At 36.9% G+C, this 19,688-nt stretch overlaps 1 protein-coding gene across 4 annotated transcripts in view; it reads right to left on the bottom strand.

Annotated features, from left to right (window-relative positions):
* PLPPR5 (phospholipid phosphatase related 5) overlaps positions 1-19,688 on the bottom strand; it is a 151,958-nt gene that overhangs the window by 38,607 nt on the left and 93,663 nt on the right. For 2 of the 4 annotated variants that reach the window (XM_027879923.1, XM_027879924.1), the window contains 3 exons: positions 11,707-11,883; positions 9,913-10,032; positions 973-2,182 (listed from right to left, as the gene is read on the bottom strand). In XM_027879923.1, the coding sequence (XP_027735724.1) occupies positions 2,150-2,182; positions 9,913-10,032; positions 11,707-11,883 (330 nt within the window). In that variant the 3' untranslated portion in view covers positions 973-2,149. Of the gene's footprint in view, positions 1-972; positions 2,183-5,478; positions 5,616-9,912; positions 10,033-11,706; positions 11,884-19,688 lie in introns of those variants that run through there. The other 2 variants (XM_027879922.1, XR_003570776.1) reach the window with 2 other exon arrangements.

The raw sequence follows: 19,688 nt of genomic DNA, 5'->3' as shown, positions 1-19,688 counted from the left end.
CACTATATATGAATGAAAAATTATTTTATTTAAAAATACATTATACAGCAGAGTGTCTCTCTTTTTTTTTTTTCTCACTGCTGGTTCACAGAGATAGTATGATAAATTTAACCCAAATATTTGACTGGGAAAGATCCTGAGAAAGAGACCAGTTACAAGCTGATGATATACAGTACACTGAAAAAGAGTCATCTCTTTTAACATAAAAGAATCTCTTGGTAATCTTATAAATCAGATATAAAAAATGCAGGTTTGCTACCATGCAAAAACGAGTGAAGATTTCATTTAAATCTGCACACAGAGAAATCATTAGTACCTTGGACCCTAACTACCTAGACTAAGAGAAGGGTGAGTGTGCCTAACATGGTGATACAAACTTTGGATCTACTACGATTTTGTAAACACAGTTGATAGTCTAATAAAAGTGAATTTTCAATCACCTAAGTATTGTAGTTGTAGCTAAGGACTCTAATCTAAGATTTTTCTCCCCACTGATATATTTCTTCATTCTCTTAATTCTCAGCTTAGCACAATGACTTAGTGAAAAATGCTCTATTGCACTAAAAGATGACTTGGCCTTGCCCTGTTTGCCAAGCACTCTTTAGGTAGTTGAATTTTAGTGAAAGCAGAGGTTAAAACAAAAAGTAAAAAACTGGCATTGCCTGATGACTATATGGGAATGATTAAAATTCATCATAGAAAAAAATATACCTGCTTCTACTCCTTACGTTTCAAACATACTCTAACAATGATTAATGCACAGGAAGTACATTGAACTGTAGAAAATTTAAGGCCTAAAATGCTCAATAGCCTGCACTGAACAACAGTATTTTCAATGTTTCTATAGTGCTAGCATTTTATCAGCTGTTGCCAAAGGAAAACTTTCCAGTAGACATTAAGAATGTCTTCACCATCTACAATATTCCAATCCATTTGATGCTCAATTTCTATAGTCATCAAGACTATCCTTTTAAGGGGAGACCCAATCTGATTATTCATAGCGATAACAGAGCTATGATAACATCGCCTGATGTTGAGGAAAAATCAATTCATCACCACCACACACACTGGCAAAGGATTTTTTTTTTTCACCCAAGAATAAGAGCCTGGAACATAAACACAGTTCGAAAGCTTTCTAGAAGGTCTGCCTGTCCTGGTCACTCAAGCTGAAGAAAATTAATGATGCTATTTTGGCTTTACCATGAGTTTTCCACGAAAATGGAGAGTAGAAATTTAGATGCACTTTTCTCACTAAGCCAGTGACCCTCTTCTTATCTTAGCACCCGTACTCCCAGCATAGTATCAGAGAGTTCAACAAACATGAGAAGATGCAGGTTTCCTTAAATAATTTGTTTAAATGACTTATGAACAGCATGGCTTCCATCAGATATGCTAAGCTAAGAACGGAGCCCTTAACCTTTCATGGGATATCATTAGTAATAAAGAATATATCAAAGATCAAACTTGCTATATTATTTTCATTTCTTTTAACCTAGATACATATATATCATTCAAGACATTCAAGAACTACAAAACAACAATTCAACTACAATTATGTCAGGAAAATATCCAAATAAATAAACTTTTAATTATGATACAATACTTATTACAGTAAAAATTGGCATTTTTTCTCTTCAAAAGCAGAAGCACCAGTCTTACATATAACATATTGTTTGAATGATATCTTACATGGAATACAGCGTAATACAATGTGCAAACAGCATCTTCATACAGAACATAATATTTGTCTAGTTTTTATACACTGAAATCACCTCAAATGGAAACATGTTCATGCTCAATTAAAAATGTAGATTTTAAAAATCAAAGTTAAATCAAAATACAAAGTACTGTTGGAATAGGTATATGAACCATTAAAAACAATGAGAAGCCAAAATAGAGGGTATTATAATTAGTGCTCAGTTTGTCCCATTCCATCATAAAAGTAAACAGTTAATATTTTTGCTAGAAAGTAAAGTGACGTTCTAATATTTAAGAATTCTTCAAAATGTTGGTATCATTTTAATGATGTAAAAATCAAGTCAGAAATAGGACTTTTAAAAATTTCTTATTTTTGATACACTGCAAATATCATGTGTGGGCTGTGAAAAGAGATGAAGTCCAATGGAGTGAATACACATCAGCATCAACATCATGTGACTTCTGCAAAGGCCGTGATGTGGTTCTACAAGTTAAAGGAAAAACAAACAGATAAAAACCACAAAACCACACAGATAGACAGCAGTCACCATAATTTCTGCCTCTTGAGCTTTAAAGGTAGCCTTGTGCTTGGAGACTGTTGCAGGATAATGCAAATAAAACTGGTTTTCACTGCAGTGCTCTCACTCTCAAGGCAATTCTTTGTAAACCACTGAAAGACTGGGTGGGAAGAATGCTGAACAAAGTTATTAGGTGCAATGGTTCTACAATATTTTAGTTTTAGATGGTTTGGATTTTTTTTTTTTAAATGAAGTAACGATGTGAATAATTGAGTTAGCTTATTCATGATTTAAAACAAAATTCCTAGAAATTAAAATTACCATTTCTGACAGATTATAACTTTCTATTTCAGTGTATGTAAAATTTTAATATTAATTTTTTAAAAGAATAATTTCTCCCCCTGAGCTCGATGGCCCTGAATCAAGTTGCAAAATGCTGCAAGCAAATTGCATTCGGCAGCTGAGAACCACATTGAAAATTTCTTTTTCAGAATCACTACAGTGTCCTCTTCACTTGCTATGTAAGAACATTTTCCTCTTTCTGTCAATGGGATGATCCTTATGAATACAAAGATGTGTATCAGAATGTGAATATACTGTGTGGGACTCTACACAGTGAAACTGCAGCATCCCAAAGAGCTTTGCTACTTTTTCATACTCTAACCTAAGCAAGTGACTGCAAACATTCAACAAATCTCAACTGCACAGTGATGTGCAGGATCCAAAGGAAGTGTATGTTCCCTTGAGGCACTCAGCAACCTTGACTGCCATCATTTTTTACAAAACATGCAATGTGTAAAATTAATCAAGAGAATCTGGATGTTAGGCCATGTGTTTGCTCCCCAGCACAAAAATGCACACGGGGTAAAATACCAAGCAAAGCACTGCAGATTTTTCTCATCACTTTGCCTCCTGGAGCAGACCAAAGTCAGAAGAGAGGAGGCCTAAGCTGAAGAGGAAGAGCTATGTGGATAAACTGGGGAGAGTGGGACCTCCTGTTTTCTGCTTAAGGGAAGTCCTTCAGAAAATCTTTTTATTACACAGCACAGAAAGTGCTGGAGAGAAAAAGTGGACACTACCTAAGTTTATATTTCTCAGTTTTGCTTTAAATTGTCGGAATATTTGTCTATCAGTCTGTGCAGGGGGAGGCAGGCATGCATCTTTGATTTGCACATTCCAAAAAGGAGAACAGAAATACCATGACTGGGAGCACTGGAGAGTTGTCCCTTAATCCCCCCTCTCCAAGCCAGGCTGTCAGCTTTGCTCCCTCTCTCACTCTCACTGTGCTGTAACTGTACTGTGTCCAGGAGGAGGAGAAGCTGTCTTCCACCTCCCCTACAACATGTATTTTAGCTCTAGCAATGTTCTTGCTGTATTTTACGACAGCTTTCATAAGAGAATACTACCAAAAGCATCTACACTATCAAAAGCATCTATATAAATTCTTCTCCAAAACAGAATGAGTGTATTTTAAATAAATAGCAGTTATTAAACCATAAGCAGTTTTTAAAGAAGCATTAGGGAAAAAAGTGTGCAAATTTCTGTGAAAAATGTTTTCAGTGAACAATATTAACAAATATCACTGCTTGCAGATTTTGATTCTGCAGAAGAAATGGAAAATTACATTTCCTAATTAGAAAACAAAAATTAAGAATGCAAAGCATTTTGGTTGGTTGGCCATCTTCTGTTTTCAGTACACAAAAGACGATATACGAGCAAACTCAACGACTCTGGAGTTGCTGTGAGGTTATTATGACGTTTTCTTCATAGTATTTACTTTATTTGTCCTTATTTGGACCTGAAAAGTCACCCTGTCAACTTAAACTATCATCAGTCTAAAATTATTCACTTTGTTAATAAGTAAGATGGTCTAAAAACAAAGAATTGGAGGGAAAAAAATTTCCTCTTTTTTTAATCAATTCTTTCAAGTCCTGCTATGTGCCATCCCTTTCCCTAAGTGACACACATTTGTCTATGATGCAGAGAACCAATTGCTCTTTCATGTGAGATTAATTCAGGACTGGGTAACTATTATTTAAGGAAAGTAGAATCTGGTTCACAGTCCTGCCAGCTATACACCCAAAATGAGTGGGTCCCCATGCCTGGAAGGACATGCAGAGGCATGGGACACAGTAACAGAAGAAAATCTCCCTTCCTCAATAAACCCTCAAAAAGAACTGCTAAGCTCCTGATCACGGACCTATTGATTTGGACCTTCATAAAGGCCTGTCAATTCATTTCCAATGGACTCAGCAGGGTGATGCATAACTAGGTCAAAATTAATCACTTGCTGATGGCAAGAATCACTGATACAGATTCATGCAGCTGTCTGGTTATTCATGGTTTTTCACATTATCGTCTCAGGCAAAATTATAAATAAGCCTTGCTGAGATTCAGTACAAAAAAAATAAACAAACAGCATCCTTCCCTCAATAACTGCATTTAAACTCTTTTACTTCTGCTTAGGTTTACTGTCAAAAAGTTCAGAGTGAGATACTAACTACTGTCAGCAAACAGATGCACACAGATGCAGGAGACAAGCGGAAAACATGCACAAGATCTCAGTTTCTCCAACTCCATGGGAAATTATTTTCCCTACAGTACTCAGAAGAATTAGAAATGCTGAGGGTCTGCTCAATGGCAGCAGTTTCACAGACTGTGCCCACCAGTGTTTGTACTATCCATTCTAAATAGACAGTATCAGCTTGGTGAGCAAAGCATGCATCATAACCATGCTCTCACACCGTAACAAAAAAGGGAAAGCTAAAGGCTAAGCCTTGAGTGCAGGTCACTTGGGGAAACGATCCACACCTGTATATCATCTGTTAAGTTTTAATTAATTTCTGTTCATAAGCAATGCTATAATGTTAAGCATTGAAAAAAATACATTCAAACTTCTTATGACTTGCAGTTTTCATTATATATATATATTAAATATTCATCATCCTTAAATTTTTTCATTTTTGAAAATAGGAATTTGTAAAACTGTTTTTAGTCCTTCCACAGTAGAGTTTGTTAAAAGAAGCAGAAAAATACTATGGTAATAGTTCAGGCAAATCATAATTGATCAAACAATTCTCAGAGTCGGCACAGTAGATTTTATGCTTTTACTAGACAATCACATTTTTAGGGGGGGAAAAAAAAGGCATTCAAGTGAAATTCCCCATTTCAAACGTTGCAGACCTGCACAGAACGCTGCTGCCACACTGCATCTGCCTTGGTTCTCTCACACGCTCTCTCAGGTGCGCTCTTGCGCACATACGTTTATTGCCTTATGCGGAGGTGCTCGAAACGGTCTGTTCCTGATATCCAGGAGAAGAACCTAACGAGGCGAGCTTTGAGGGAGTTTCGCTGCAAAGGATCTTCTTGATTGTTACTAACACCTTGATTCTGTAACACCTACAACAGGTATGATTGAGGAGGTCACACTGAATATATTGTTCCACTTAACGTATTTAAGTATTATTTTATTTGAACATTAGACATGGTGATCATAGTTTGCATTCAAACAGAAATAGTTCTTGTACAGTCCCCTAGAAGCTGATTTAAGCAGAAGAGTAGGACAGGAATGCAAATTCAACTGCTTGGCATTGAAAAAAATTGCTTAAGGTTTTTTATAAGCTGACTCTCCAGGGTATGTGATTCTGTGTGTGAAACAACGTTGTTTTTTCATTGTATCTCCTTTAATAGACTGTATTATCAAGAGAGAACCATTATGCCAACAGAAATTTGAAAAATGCCTATAAGCTAATGTAAGCATGGGAGTTCTCCTCAAGCTTATCTGGAGAAAGAGTTTATGGATACTTATGTATGCTTTTGGTCATCAAGCACTACAGTATTTGGATATTTATACTAAAATATTTTGGAGCAACAGAAATAGACACAAACCATCTTCCCCATTTGCTCATAGCATGATGAGCTAAAACATCTTTGTGTTTTGCTTTTAGCTGTGAGCTCAGTGAGAGGTGTTCAGTCTCCCTGGAGAGCTGCAGGGATCAGAAGGACTCCCTAGGCCATGCTGCCGTGTGATCACAAGTGCACATAATAAATACTATCAGAACTCATTGCAATATCTACACTGACTACTGTTAAAAGGTTTCATCACCACTACCTTTGGCACACACACAATAGAACAACAACTATAGTGTCAAACTCAACAAGATTTCTGGGACAATTCACCCTGATAATAGCAACTGGTATGATGGGCAACAAGAACATCATGTATAATGAGAGGAATTCCAAATAATTATGACCACTAAAAGGTGGAAATGGCAGAAAAAGAGAGCACTTAATCTCTCTCTTTCTAATTCAGTCATGCTGGATAGACAGTCCCATGGGTGAAGTATAAGAAACCACTTTGTAACAAGGAATAGTGACTGTGTTTTGGAACATGGTTTGGGCACTGCTGACAGCAGTGGTAGTATGAAGGAATGGCAAACAGAACTTGGGGAATAAATGCAGTTTATCTGTCCAACAGCGCATTGCAAAGAACCCACTGTGCAAATAAGTAACACTGAATAGCTACAGAAAGAACTGATTATCAGACATGGTAATTATCTCATCCCACAGGAGACGACCTAGCCAAACATCTCCTGACCAAACATTTCCTTCTAAAACCTTCTCTCTTACTATTCTATCTACTGCCTCAGTTAGTCCTAAAATGGTCCATGTTTCCTTTGTACTTGATTTTTTCAAGCTAGAATACTTATTTAAGAAAAAAACAACAACAACAAAAAAATCACAACCAACCAAAAACTAAAAAACAGGCTAGGAAAATCAGAAGCTACTACAAGGCACGCATGGAGTCCTCTGTGAGGCCCAGCGAATTTCAGGTGAATTTTGCATGAAATATGGTCAGTCTCTCCTGAAACAGAAAAAACACAGTCTGTGACTGCACTAGATGAAGCTGAGCTTTTAAACTCTTTCAGGTACCACCCAGAATATCCCTATTTCTCAGTAAGTCTTGCAAAAGAACAGGAGTCTCTAACATTGACTGTGGTAGAATGAGAGCTTACTCTTTGTAGGAGAATGCCAGCTAACTGAAACACATATTGTCTTGTAAGAGATGAACAAGGTCAGAGATAGGAAAGAAGAAAGAGCAGATGGGTGAGTGATGAGGTTTCTTGGCTTCCATTCTTTTCATTAATTCTGAGTACGATTGTAGTTAAGGTAAAAGCACTAAGTCTGCACTGCTGAGCCAGCTCTGGCAAGGATTCCTCAAGGAGACACTGCAACTATGGTTTAAAATGCATGAGGAGTGGGTACCCGTGCAGAACAGCTTAATCATCTGCACCACAATTAAACACAAGTGTCATGCAAACAGTCATCTAACCTTGTCATTAACCAGCAGCAGCTCAATTCAGAATATTACAAGTACACTTATTCCTATTTAAGTGCACTTCAAATGTAGCTCGACCTCCACCAGAATTCAGACAGTGGCAGCACAGCAAGCATGCCAAGAGCATTCATCCTCCATAGAGAAAGCACTGGAATAGCAAGTAGCAGATCTGGAAACAGAAAAGTAACGTGCTTCCAGGTCTGTGTGATGCACCCTGTGCTTATTCATTTGGAGGTGAATTTGTAACAAAATAGCAACGAGTGAGGCCCTATCTGGTGGGCATTTCTAAAGAAGTCATTCTTTAAGACAGGATCTTTGAATAGCTTGCTCCCAGATACCTATACCTAAAAATAATAGTTATTATTTTTAAACACCAATCACAATTGCATTGCTTCATGCTTGCACTGCCTTAGCCTTTGATAACTTCAGACAGTTAGGATTTGTGCTACTCTTAGTACCTAATTTCTGGCAGTAAGCTCTCTTTAATATTGGTAGAGGAGCCTGCAGACTGAAAATAAGGAAATACAGCTTTAAAATAAGCCAAAAGTAAATCTATGTGCATTCAGATGTTGAACTGGAACAGTCCTAACTGAAATGTACTGAAAATCAACTTGCACATACCCAAGCAAAAGCAAATAGCATACAAATTATTTAGCATTGCTCTGTCTCCAGTGAAGAGCAAAGGATGTAAAATAAGAAGGGAGTTAAAAAGCAAAGACTAAATTAATAATTCTTGTAGTGATAGTAATTAATTGAGATTTACTAACTTAATTTAGACCTAAGTATTATTCTTACTGCCTTTTATTTAACAGGGTCTGTCTTCTATCTAAAATTTTAGACTAAACATTTAATAAAGCAAAAAAAAAAAAAAATCCACAAAAACTCAAAACCTAAGGCACTCACATGTAAAAAATTTTTCATTAATTATTTGCTAATTCAAATTTAAACTGAGAGTGGAAACAGAAGAAAGCATTTCCCAACAATAAGCAAAGTCTCCATGTTACTGTCCTCGCATCCCATCCTCTGTGTCCGGAAAGGAGAAAGGCTTTGCAACACAGACAAAGATGAACCCATACACTGAGATCTCCCCAAGTGTTACCGCCCTGCAGACAGTCTCCAATTTAATTATCTAGAGAGAAGTTCCATGCCAGCAAACAGCTACTGTCTACTGCCCCAGGAATACGGGTTCAGCGTGAAAGAAGCTCGTTCATATTAGAGTCCTGGGCAGCTCACAAATAACTTTCGCCACAGCATCTCAAACTAGGCCAAGTCTCAGGAAAAGAACATTATTCAGCACAAGTGAGAGGGTTATTAGCTATGATGGCTTTAGAGCCACAGAAATGTCTTCTATTGTAGGAGAGCCGAGCATGTAAATAAGACATGCTCTTAATGTGGTATGTCCTAGGACAACTGACATCTTGTTTTGTTTTGACATTTTACAGAAAGTTTACTGAATGGATTATTTTGAAGATACACACTCGTCATGTAAATACTTGTTCAAACAAATGAGACTCTGACCTCCTTATGACAAGATATCAGCAGAAGTAGCTTAGACACATTTGGTTCAAAAAGGCACGTTAGACCATCCTTAAAAGAAACCTTCTTTCCCTTCAAGGAAAGGAATAAAACACCCAGGGCTAGCAGTAATTCTTCCTAAAGGACAACTTAGCCACTTCCAAGTGGCTAAGACAGGATGGGAAGTGGTTAAAAACATTTCTTCTTAAAAGAATGCCATAGAAAAGTACTTTTGTGCCCTTCCCATTGCAGAATTGTTCACTATCCATTTCAGCACTTGTTTGCTCATAAAATTGTTCAGACATAATCTTACTTAACACACAGTACAACATCATCTTCAAAAAACATAACTAAAATAAATTTTAAACACATCGTGATACTTATTCAAGCAAAAAGTTTTGGCATACCCAGGAGACTATCACTAGCATGCCCTTGTTCAAAATCCTCTTTGCTTTGACAAGAGATCCTGGGGTCTGTGCAGTTACTGTAAGACCCATGTTATTCTCACTTCCAAGTAGGTGCCCTGTCCTGGGGTTAACATGTGCCTGATGATCCAGAAGGGATGGGATGCTCAACAGCCTGAGGACATATCATAAACAAATAGGATAAATGACACTTATACCTGAATTGCATAACCCCTTGGGTTCAGAGGTTAGATTTTCTTTCCAAGCACTTCAAGTTCTGTGGAGTGTCACTGAATTAATTCTTCCTTCTTTCTCCTTCACTGATATGTCTCCTTATTTTAAATCTGATTACCTTGGCACTCTTGTTAAGATAGTTTGGGATCATCCTTTCAGGAAAGCTACATTTAATTTCATTGTTTTAAAAAAAGTCAGACATTACCTTTTCTAAAGGGCTTTCTACTCGGGGTATGCTGATCATGGGCATCTGGGCCAGATTATCCATATGAGAATGCTCATGTTCTGCCTGACGTCCTCTGAAGTTATTTACCACACAAACAACCTAGAAGGGATTAGAAGAAAACAGAATAGCTAAGGAACAACTCATTTTTTTGAGCTTTGATCTTGACATCCATAATTAGGCAGAAATGACACCAGCTTTAGTCACAGCTTTACAATAGAAACACTGAAATGTGAAGTTCGTGTTTTACAGAAAATCTGTAATTAATATTTCAAGACAAAAGACTTTCAACCAATTTATTGTTACATGCATCATTTGAGAACTAAAAACCCCCCTGATATAAAGAAAATCCTATATAAAGAAAATCCATTACTGAATCTGAATAATAGAACACCAATTATCAATGTCATGAAGAGATGTCCAGAGCACATGCAGCAGCACATGGCATTAGCCTTAAACTCCAGTGAAGGCCAGCCCCCTAAGTTTTGATCAGCAAAGACTTCTTCAAATGGAGAGTGAGAAAGGGAACAAGAAGGCAAGGACCATGCCCAAGTTTAAATACAACTCTAAATCTGCTCAGGGCAGCAGTAGTTCTCCCTCAGGGACTTAGGAATGTGATATACACCAGTTTGTTTGTATTTCTACTTATTCAGATGCTCAGCTGAGTAGCAATGTTTGCCAACTGAGTTTTCTTCAAAACACAACTAAATTTGATATCATGCTACTCAAAGGAGTTTATGCCGTATACATCACAAAATATAAGAAAAAATGCTGGGAGAGATTTCTTCTTCTCTATTCTTTTCTATTACTTTAGGGGCATGAATAGAACATAAAAACTCAAATAGGAACCACCAAATATAACTCCTGGACACCTTGTGTGGAAAAGAACATTTGGAAACGCAAGCAGGTATATTTTAAAGGAGACCTGCAGCTGCCCTTGCATGTCTCAGAGTGAAAATACCCACCACAGCCAGGCCTGGGAGGGTTCTCAGCCAAGCCAAGTCTTCAGATTCAAGATCTTGAGACAAAGACCTTGTAATCCAAGAACCAAATTCAAAAGTGTTTTCATGGGGGAAAAATTCACGGCTGTACTTAGTACTATTACAAGCAGCCAGGCAGACAAACTTGCAGGCAGCAAACAGCAGTGACTGTTCTATTCTATAGACTTGCACTGCAGATATTAGTGAAGGTGATTAACAGATTAGAAATAGCTCTCTGACACAGACACTAGTCATTGGAAACTGTGATTAACAATCAGGTTTTGGAACACAGCTCCAGTAAAGGAAAAGGCTAAACAAAGATTTTTTTTTTCTTTCATACAGAATAACGTAAAATTTCAATGTAAACCTGAATCAACATGAAATAAATTCATTAGGGTTACTTTAAAGTCAGAAAAACAAATGTTACCTATTCTCTGATCAGTGTAGGTATCGCTATATCAAATGTAATACTTTATACATGAAATAATGACTATTTGTTTTTCTGTGGCATATATAATTCCTTAAAGTGGGCCTTGATGCAAAAATTACTGTTTGAAATGCTACAGTCTGGTTTATATGGAAGTCAAAAGAGATCACTAGATCTGTCCTTTCCTGACTTCACATTTGTGAGAGAGTATGTAAATATAATTAAGCAAACTGATAACTAATAAAACCCCCTAAAATTAGAAACACATCTTTTGTCATTTAGTTGTCTGGATTTTTTTTTTTTTTTTTTAGAGATGCAAACTTAAACATTGATTTTTTTCAAACAGAAGTTACACAGATACACACTTACCAAGAATACTGCTATAGATATTCCAATTACAAATCCTGCTATTACATCTGACCAGTGATTTCGATACTCTGCTACTCTGTTGATTCCAGTAAGGAAAGCCAAGCACATTAAGCCCAAACATAGAACAGGTTTTGCAAGCCTTGTTCCTCTGGCTTTCACTGTATTGGTGATATACATCTGAAAATTAGAAAGGAAGAAAGTGTAAGATTGATGGATCTCTTCCACTAATTAGTGAACAAAAGCTCTACATTTTGTTTAACAGACTGTGTATTTGATGGTTGGAGTTTGGTTTTTTTTGGCAGGGAAGGTGGTAAAGAACTTAGAAAATAGAGCACTACATAAAGTCACCACACTCTTTTCCTTGGGATATAGACATAGAAGCAGACTATACAACAAAATTACATTTTATATGAACCTGAAGAGCCCACAGAAAACCAGGTAAATTAAATAATCCTACCCTTTTTCTCCCTAACTATGTATTTATTTAATTTTATACAGGTAAAAAGACTGATTTTCCACTGTGCAGTGCTGATAGTTACAGAAAAAGATCTTTGCTCTGAAAGGAGCTTCATAAAGACCTTGTTTCTATTAGCAAATGCCTTTTTTCCTTATACACCACTTCTTCATGTGACTAATCAGTGATTTGTCAAAAATCAGTGAAAAGGTGAAAGAAAAGTGTCAAAGAGCAGTGCAAATTAAATTAAATGCCAGCATTTACTTTTATAAATAACATGTAATGGTTTCAACCAGTGCTGAACTAATACAACTCTGTACTTCACGCAAACCAATCGAAATGCAGCAAGTTTTATGCATCAGACTGCCAGAAATCCATTTGCCCTGCTTGCAGTCTGACTTTCCCTGTGCAGTATTACTGAATTAAAAGCACTGCCTGATGGCAGAGAAGCTCTTCTGCCCTAAGGTGCATCTGTGACCAGCAGGTTTAAGCCAGCACTTCACAAGCTCTGATAGGCCAAGGGAAAAAATGAATATAAAATATTGAATATCCTTTCTCTTGAATCTCAGCATTAGGACTGGTTCAAAGACATCTCCACTCTCCAAAAAAAATTAATACTTAAACTGACAAGATTTTTGAGGAAAAAGTTTCTAATTTCTGCAATTAAACCACTGAAATCCTTCAATCTTCAAATTTTAAACAGAGTTCAAGTGTTTTGAAGGAGGGAGGCAAGTATTTCCTACGGAGTTTCACTAGAGAATCCACATGTGTAATGCCATCACTTTGAACTGCAAAGAGAAACAGATGAATCTCTATTGAAGAACCAGAACCACCTTTCTGGCCAACAAATGGTTTTGTTTTTTTCTGTACTGTCTGAAACTTCAGTGGAATTTACTGGGTAATCAGTTAATGAAGTGGTTCAAATAATCCAGTCAAGAACTGGTTTAGGAAGTGTGGTTACAGTTATGATAAATTAAGTGATAAAGTAGTGGAAAGAGTTTGTTCAAAAAGAGCAACATATAACAATAATTTTGTTCAAAACACTAAAGAAAGATTTACAGTTTGGAGAATGAAACAAAACTTAATCTTCAAATCACATCAGAGTAACTGCAACACACAAATCTTCAGTGTACTTTATATGATGAACAGCAAACTAGTAGCAAGCTTTCCACTAATTCAGACAGAGTAAATAAAGGTTTGAAAAAAGAGGTTTGGGATGAATCTCCAGGCCACATGTTTCTTCCTCTCTTCTTCCTAGACCATTTAAGAAATATTTTGCTTACTATCCTTTTATCTTAGCTCCTTATATTTTTGCAGGCTATCTGCAGTTGAGTTACTCTCACCATGCAGAAGGTTGGACAACTGCCACTCTAATTTCCAGCTTTTTAGCCCCACTGGTTTTCTACAAGCTAAAAACAGAGTAATGCACAATGAATTAACTCAGCAGCCTTCTATTTTAGTGAGTCTCATTGTAGTCCTGGGTACTACCACCATTATCCACATTCACACTACATGCTAAGACATCTGGTGATAGCAAAAATATTCAAATATTCTGAATACACAGTAAGAACAGCTTGGGTTAAGCTGACACAGGGGAGTTGTCAGGAAACTATCCTGCATATAATTCTGTATTGTGGCATGTTAAATTGAAATTACTCCTGAGAAGGAAAAACCTGCTTGCTTAAGGCAGGTTGCAGTGACATATTTCAGTTATCTGTAACACCTGATCATCGCTCAAGAAGAATATCTGAACTTTTATTAGGACAAAAGACATAATACAAATAAGTGATTCCGCATTACTTCAGTCAGACTTCAACATTTTTAATACAAAGCTAAACTGAAAAGTGCTGTGCAGAAAATTTTCAGAATCTTTTTACAACCAAGCATGTCCTTCAAATTCCTACTCAGACAAAGCACTGAGGAGAAACAACCACATGCTGTGGTTGAACACATTCATGCTGTGCCTCACACGAGTAGTAACGACCTCCATTTGTCAAGTCCCTTCCTATATGTGCAGTCAAGATTGTCATGCCCAGTTCATTACTCGAAATAAGGGTTCTGAGAGTCTGTCAGCATAGGTACCATTTCTGTCTTTCCTTTAAAGAACAGGTACCACTAATGTTAAGAATAGCATTATATTAAAATATTAAGGAATTAATAGGAACAAGGAAACTTTTCCTGAAATAATGTAATGAAAAGTCTGTATATTTGTAAAACTCTATAGAGCAAATGTAGCCTTTTTCAAGGCAGGATTCATAGATAATCCATTTTTACACTTGACCTCTTGCAGCTCTAGAACAATATATTAACACAGTCCACTCAAAGATCTGATTTGCATTAAGAAAAAATTACCATTAAGCTGTTGTTTTTTTCTTGATTCTGGTGGAAAAGCTACAAACTAGGACAGTTAGTAATTGACAAAGAATAAACATCTTGAAAAGATGACAGGATTTTTCTTCTCTTACTTTTAATAAATATTAATGTATTATCAACAAAGGAAAATAGCTCAGTGATTTTAAAACATTAGTAAGAATGAATGACAATATAATTTTTTATAGGGCTAAAGATGTTTACTGAACAACTTCATCTCAGTTCCTTTTAAAGAAAAAAAAATTGGGAGACCAGTAATCTAATTAAAGAAAACTTTTAAATTAGTCAACAGCAAAACCAGCAGCAGAGATTTTGTAAGGTCGAGGATTGATACAGTAGTTAAAATTAATTTGGGAGGTTGCACATTCTTCTGCAGCATTAGATCAGTGATGAATCTTCTCTTGAAGAACCTCTGCTAGAGCTTTTCCTTTTTCCTGAAATAAGATTTTGGTATTAAAAGATATAAAGGCGACACCAGGACGCAGACAGTGTCAGTCATACAAGGAGGTGGATTGTCATCTGATCACACAGCATAACAATATTTACTAGATTTTCAGAAAAACGCAAATATTGACCTTCAGTCTTCAAGATGCTGGAAGTGAAACTGTCAGAGAATGCTGTAACTTGAAAGAAAAACTTTAAATGAAGTGGGTTTGAAAAAAATGCATTTCAAAGATCAAAGACAAAGCAAGCTACCTGTTTCTGACATGACTGGCTCAGAGCATAGTGTAAGGAACAATCATAGCATCGACACTTTGCTTGTGCTGGGAAATATTTCAAAAGCATCACGTTGCAAGGCTTATGTGAAATATGCCCCAAATCTTGTGCAAGTAAAATCATTCCAAAACACATAATTTTATGTTTTGTGTGGAACAAAGTTGACTCCTGGGCTGTGCTGCAAGCTCTTCCTAAGCATCTTTCAGCTGTCTTTAGGCCCGCCCACATAAACAACTGTGCAAACAAACACACATGGAACAGGTCCCAGACTCCCATTTTAGTTGCAGGCGAGCTAGACATCAGCCTGGGTGCATCAGCCAGGAGAGAGGCTACTTCTCCTAGCTGATTTCATCAGCCTGGGGCCCAGGTATGCCATGAGAAGATTCCTTCATTCCTCCCTGATGCAGATGGTGCAGGGGATTGACCAATCCATCAGTGGGCAGTGAATAACGACTCATGAAGCAGAATGAGGAAGGAATCACTGTACAGGCACCTATCTGAGGCAGCACTTCAAAACTAAATTATCTCATGTTTTGTTTTGCTTTTATAGTGTGCTATCATTAAAGAAATAATATTGAACTACTCAAGTAATAGAAGAAATGTTATAAATGGCCCATCAAAGGAACTTTCAATATTCATCATACCTACGAGAATAAGGACACTTGGAGATAAAAAAGTTGAAAAAATAGAGGGCTGTAGTAGTCTATGACCAGGTTCAATGTTTAGTTAGAATCCTGTTTAACAATCTAAAATTTCTTCAGCTTCCTCTGTTAATAATTATTTCTAGAGCAAACCACAGTCATATTCTCAAATCATCTGGGTCTTTCTGCAACTACCCACTGAAGATCTTTTTTAGTGTTTCTGAAGCCTCCTCCAGCTTTCTCCATATGTTTTGCACTTATTACTGATGACCCTAGACAAAAACCAGCTTTCAAAGTCAGGGGTCTGGGTTGGCAAAAGGAAAAGAAAGCTCTAGAAATTCTGAACCTTAATATTTGTTTTACCACTATAAGCTTCCCAGAGCTGTAACTGTAAACAGCTGGAGAAGGAAAGAGGTATCTTTCACTGTACCAGGAATACAGAGGTTGTTATTTTGAGCAACTGAATTGTCATGAAGAGCTGACTAGCATGAAACAACTGTAAGTCTTTAGATAAATTCCAGGATCAAACTATAATGTTAATTTTATTATTCAATCTGAAAGTAACCAATACACTCAACATATGAAACCCATGATGTACGTTGTACACTTAGTATGGAGGGATACTTTTACTTGCTGCACCAGATACCAAAGAGAAATTCCATTTTCCTAACACTGCCCCTGAAAGACAACACAAAGAATCCTTTAATTTTTTAATTTCCTAACAAAAAATGGACAAAGTTCACTCAATAAGGTGGCTCTGCTACTCCTTTTTCTCCTAAACACTCCCAAAAGTCTATCAGAGGCTTATTATGCCTCCACCAGCTGCCCATTTAGCTGGAGTCAAACAGGCACTTCAAGACAAAGGACAGCTGAAACTAGACCTGAAGCTAAAGACTGGATCAAGGAAGGACACTGTCACCATATTGCCAGCACTGTGACCCAGACTGCCTTGCTGCCTTTCCCCAGGGACTTACAAACACACTAAACGGTAAAAATGATGCAGCAGAATGCTAGGAGCAAGAAAAGATGATCACAGGTCAAACAACAGCTCTGCAGAGAAGAAGAAACTATTTGCAAGTTTTACCTGGTAGTCCTGTCTGAGGCCATAGATGAGGCCAAGGGCTCACAGTACAAAGCAACATAAGCTGCCTACAGACTCAAGGGCTGTGTTATCAAGACATTAAGCCTGTTCCTCTGTTATTACAAATCCAAAGGAAGTCTGAAACATATGTGATAACACCAAGTTCAGAAACTTCCCTACAGACTGATTGGCTGCCACCTGCTCTTGTCCAATGCAATAAGAACAAAAAAAAAAAAAAAAAAAAAAAAAAAAAAAAAAAAAAAAAAAAAAAAAAAAAAAAAAAAAAAAAAAAAAAAAAAAAGGTAAAACTTTAGAGAATTAATTAAAATTTGTCTTAAACTACAACTAGCAATGACTAATCCCCTAGGTCTGAAGTACCAAAGGACAATTGGTAGTCACAAGTCTTATATTTAAAACTATGGGAATAGGTTGACTAAATCTTCATATATCATTTTGAAACCCTACCAAAAAAAGACTCATGACTTCTCATTTCTGTGTCTCAGTTGTGGAAAAATCCCCAAGTACGTGCATACTTGGCTGCTTCAAAACATCCCTCTAATTGTCCAGGCTGTGTCAACTAACACATATCAAAATCTGGCTTATACAATTCTACCCTAAAGATGCAGTGTTTGCCTTAATATCTATGTTAGCAAATGTTCCAGCTGAGAAAGGGTGAATTGCAATGCTCATAAGAAATGAAAGCAGATGCAGTCATCTTCTTAACCCAACTCAAGCAAAAATAAACAAAAGGTCTCCGATGAGTTGAGCAGATACCTAAGAAAAACCCAGGCAGTAGCCAGCTTGGTTAGAGATTTCAGAACAGATTTTCAGTAGTTCATTTTGAATACACTGGTACATTGGGAAAAATAAACCTGAAAGTCTGAAGAAGACATCATTGAGAGCATGTCTGGAGCAGGGTAGAGAAAGCATCTAACCGTAGTGCTGCCATTCCACATTTCCATTGCTAAGTCTTTCCTGAAAGAAAGCAATGGAGGAAAACATTTACAAAGAGGTCTAAATATCAGCAATACAACTGTTTGAAAAAGACTGTACTTTCAAGCAGGAGGGGAATTCTGGGTTACCATAGCAGCCACCCACTCTCAAAAGTGGGGAAGAGGGGAAAAAAGAAGTCAAGAACTCAGATGAGAAAAGAAGCTATTGTTAACAAGACAATATGCTAGGTGATAAGAATATGGCTGCACTTAAACGGAGTGAGATAGGAGCATTATTAGATAAAGCACAGGCTTTGCTTCTAAATGGGTTGACCGATTAAATCACGAAAGTCTGACAGTGAAATCACACAAGTCTGATGGCATTTACTTCACCCTTCAGAGAGCAAGGACTTGGATCAGCTTGTTGTGTGGTTTTGGTCTTTAAGCTGGTTTTGTTTTGTGCTCAACTGGCTAAAATATCCAGGGAGGATTCTGTAACAATCTCTCCCTCTCCCAAATTTCTGTTAACCAAACACAAAGCATATTTTGTACCAGAGATTATATGCTAATTAAATACTGAGTAATATATGGAGATTTTTATGTCCCCGCTCTCAATAACTGTTGTAACATGGCTCAAAGACTAGGCTACTGTTTTAAATCTTCTACTCCAGTGAACAGTGATGAGAAAATTGTTATTTAGGGCCAACTATCCTCACAAACATCATGTCAATGTAAGGACATGACCCCAAATATTGGAATATGGCAATTTTTTTTCCCTGGTGTGTAATAAACAGTATTTTTAGCTTCAATCATGCAGTAGGATTAAAAAACAAAAACAAAAAAACCACCTGCCAATATTGTATCATTGCATCAAGGAGCTACTATAAGAACTCAGAAATCTTAAGAGCAGCTTACAGTGCTTCAGCTAAATGATGACAGTGTCATGCATCGTGCAGTGATACAGTAATGACCTAGAATATATTTCTGCAGGTACTGAAAGAGCACATAAGTCATGACAAGGATCACAGCAGTTTTAGTTTTTGATATCACTAACTGTATATTGACCAGAGGCAAGGTTTGCATAAAGTATTCCTTGCTTACGGCAAAAGCCACTGATACCAGGCATTACTAATGGCTACTTTTTGTTTTTAAAATGTATAAATATGATTTTACTTCCTGCTTTGCAGTAGCTGAACAGTTGGTTTCCTTTAGTTACTGTGACTCATGGCAGCAGTGGAAATACAACTTTACAGATGGATGAGAAAAATAGGAGCAATTAAAATAAAAATTCTGAGTATTTTCTAAAATAGCTTGCACCAAATTTAGAGGTATGTTTCAGTGAAGCAAAACCTTAGATATCTCCTCAAATAAAGACAATACTATCAGAAGACTTACAGTTGCCTCAAGTTAGAATAGAATATTATTGATCATCTCTTATTTGCAGGTAACACTCGCCTGTACTAACTATTAATCCACCCCTCTTAAACGACATTGCTCTCAAGCAACTTTTGAGAAATGTTACTGTCAGTGCTGCAGATTTAATCAACTGGTTCTAAAATCATATGCAGAAACACAGAGTTGACACACTGTCTGTGGATGGGTTGATCTTTGCCACATTGGCAAATATCAGTTTCCAGATCAATCAGGAATTAAATTGGGTCATTCAGAATATGCTCGAAAGCAATACACACTCACACAGTTATATCTACGTGTGCACACACACACATACATGTCTAGGCAGGCCACTGTTCAAATACTGTGGGAATCAAAGGGATGACTCCTGCAAT

Source organism: Empidonax traillii, unplaced genomic scaffold (genome assembly GCF_003031625.1).
Source record: "Empidonax traillii isolate 1590-97213 ecotype Southwest subspecies unplaced genomic scaffold, ASM303162v1 scaffold62:size2133460, whole genome shotgun sequence".
Classification (NCBI taxonomy): Eukaryota; Metazoa; Chordata; class Aves; order Passeriformes; family Tyrannidae; genus Empidonax; species Empidonax traillii.
Note: the sequence above shows the minus strand (reverse complement) of the source record. Positions and strands in the feature narration are given on the sequence as shown.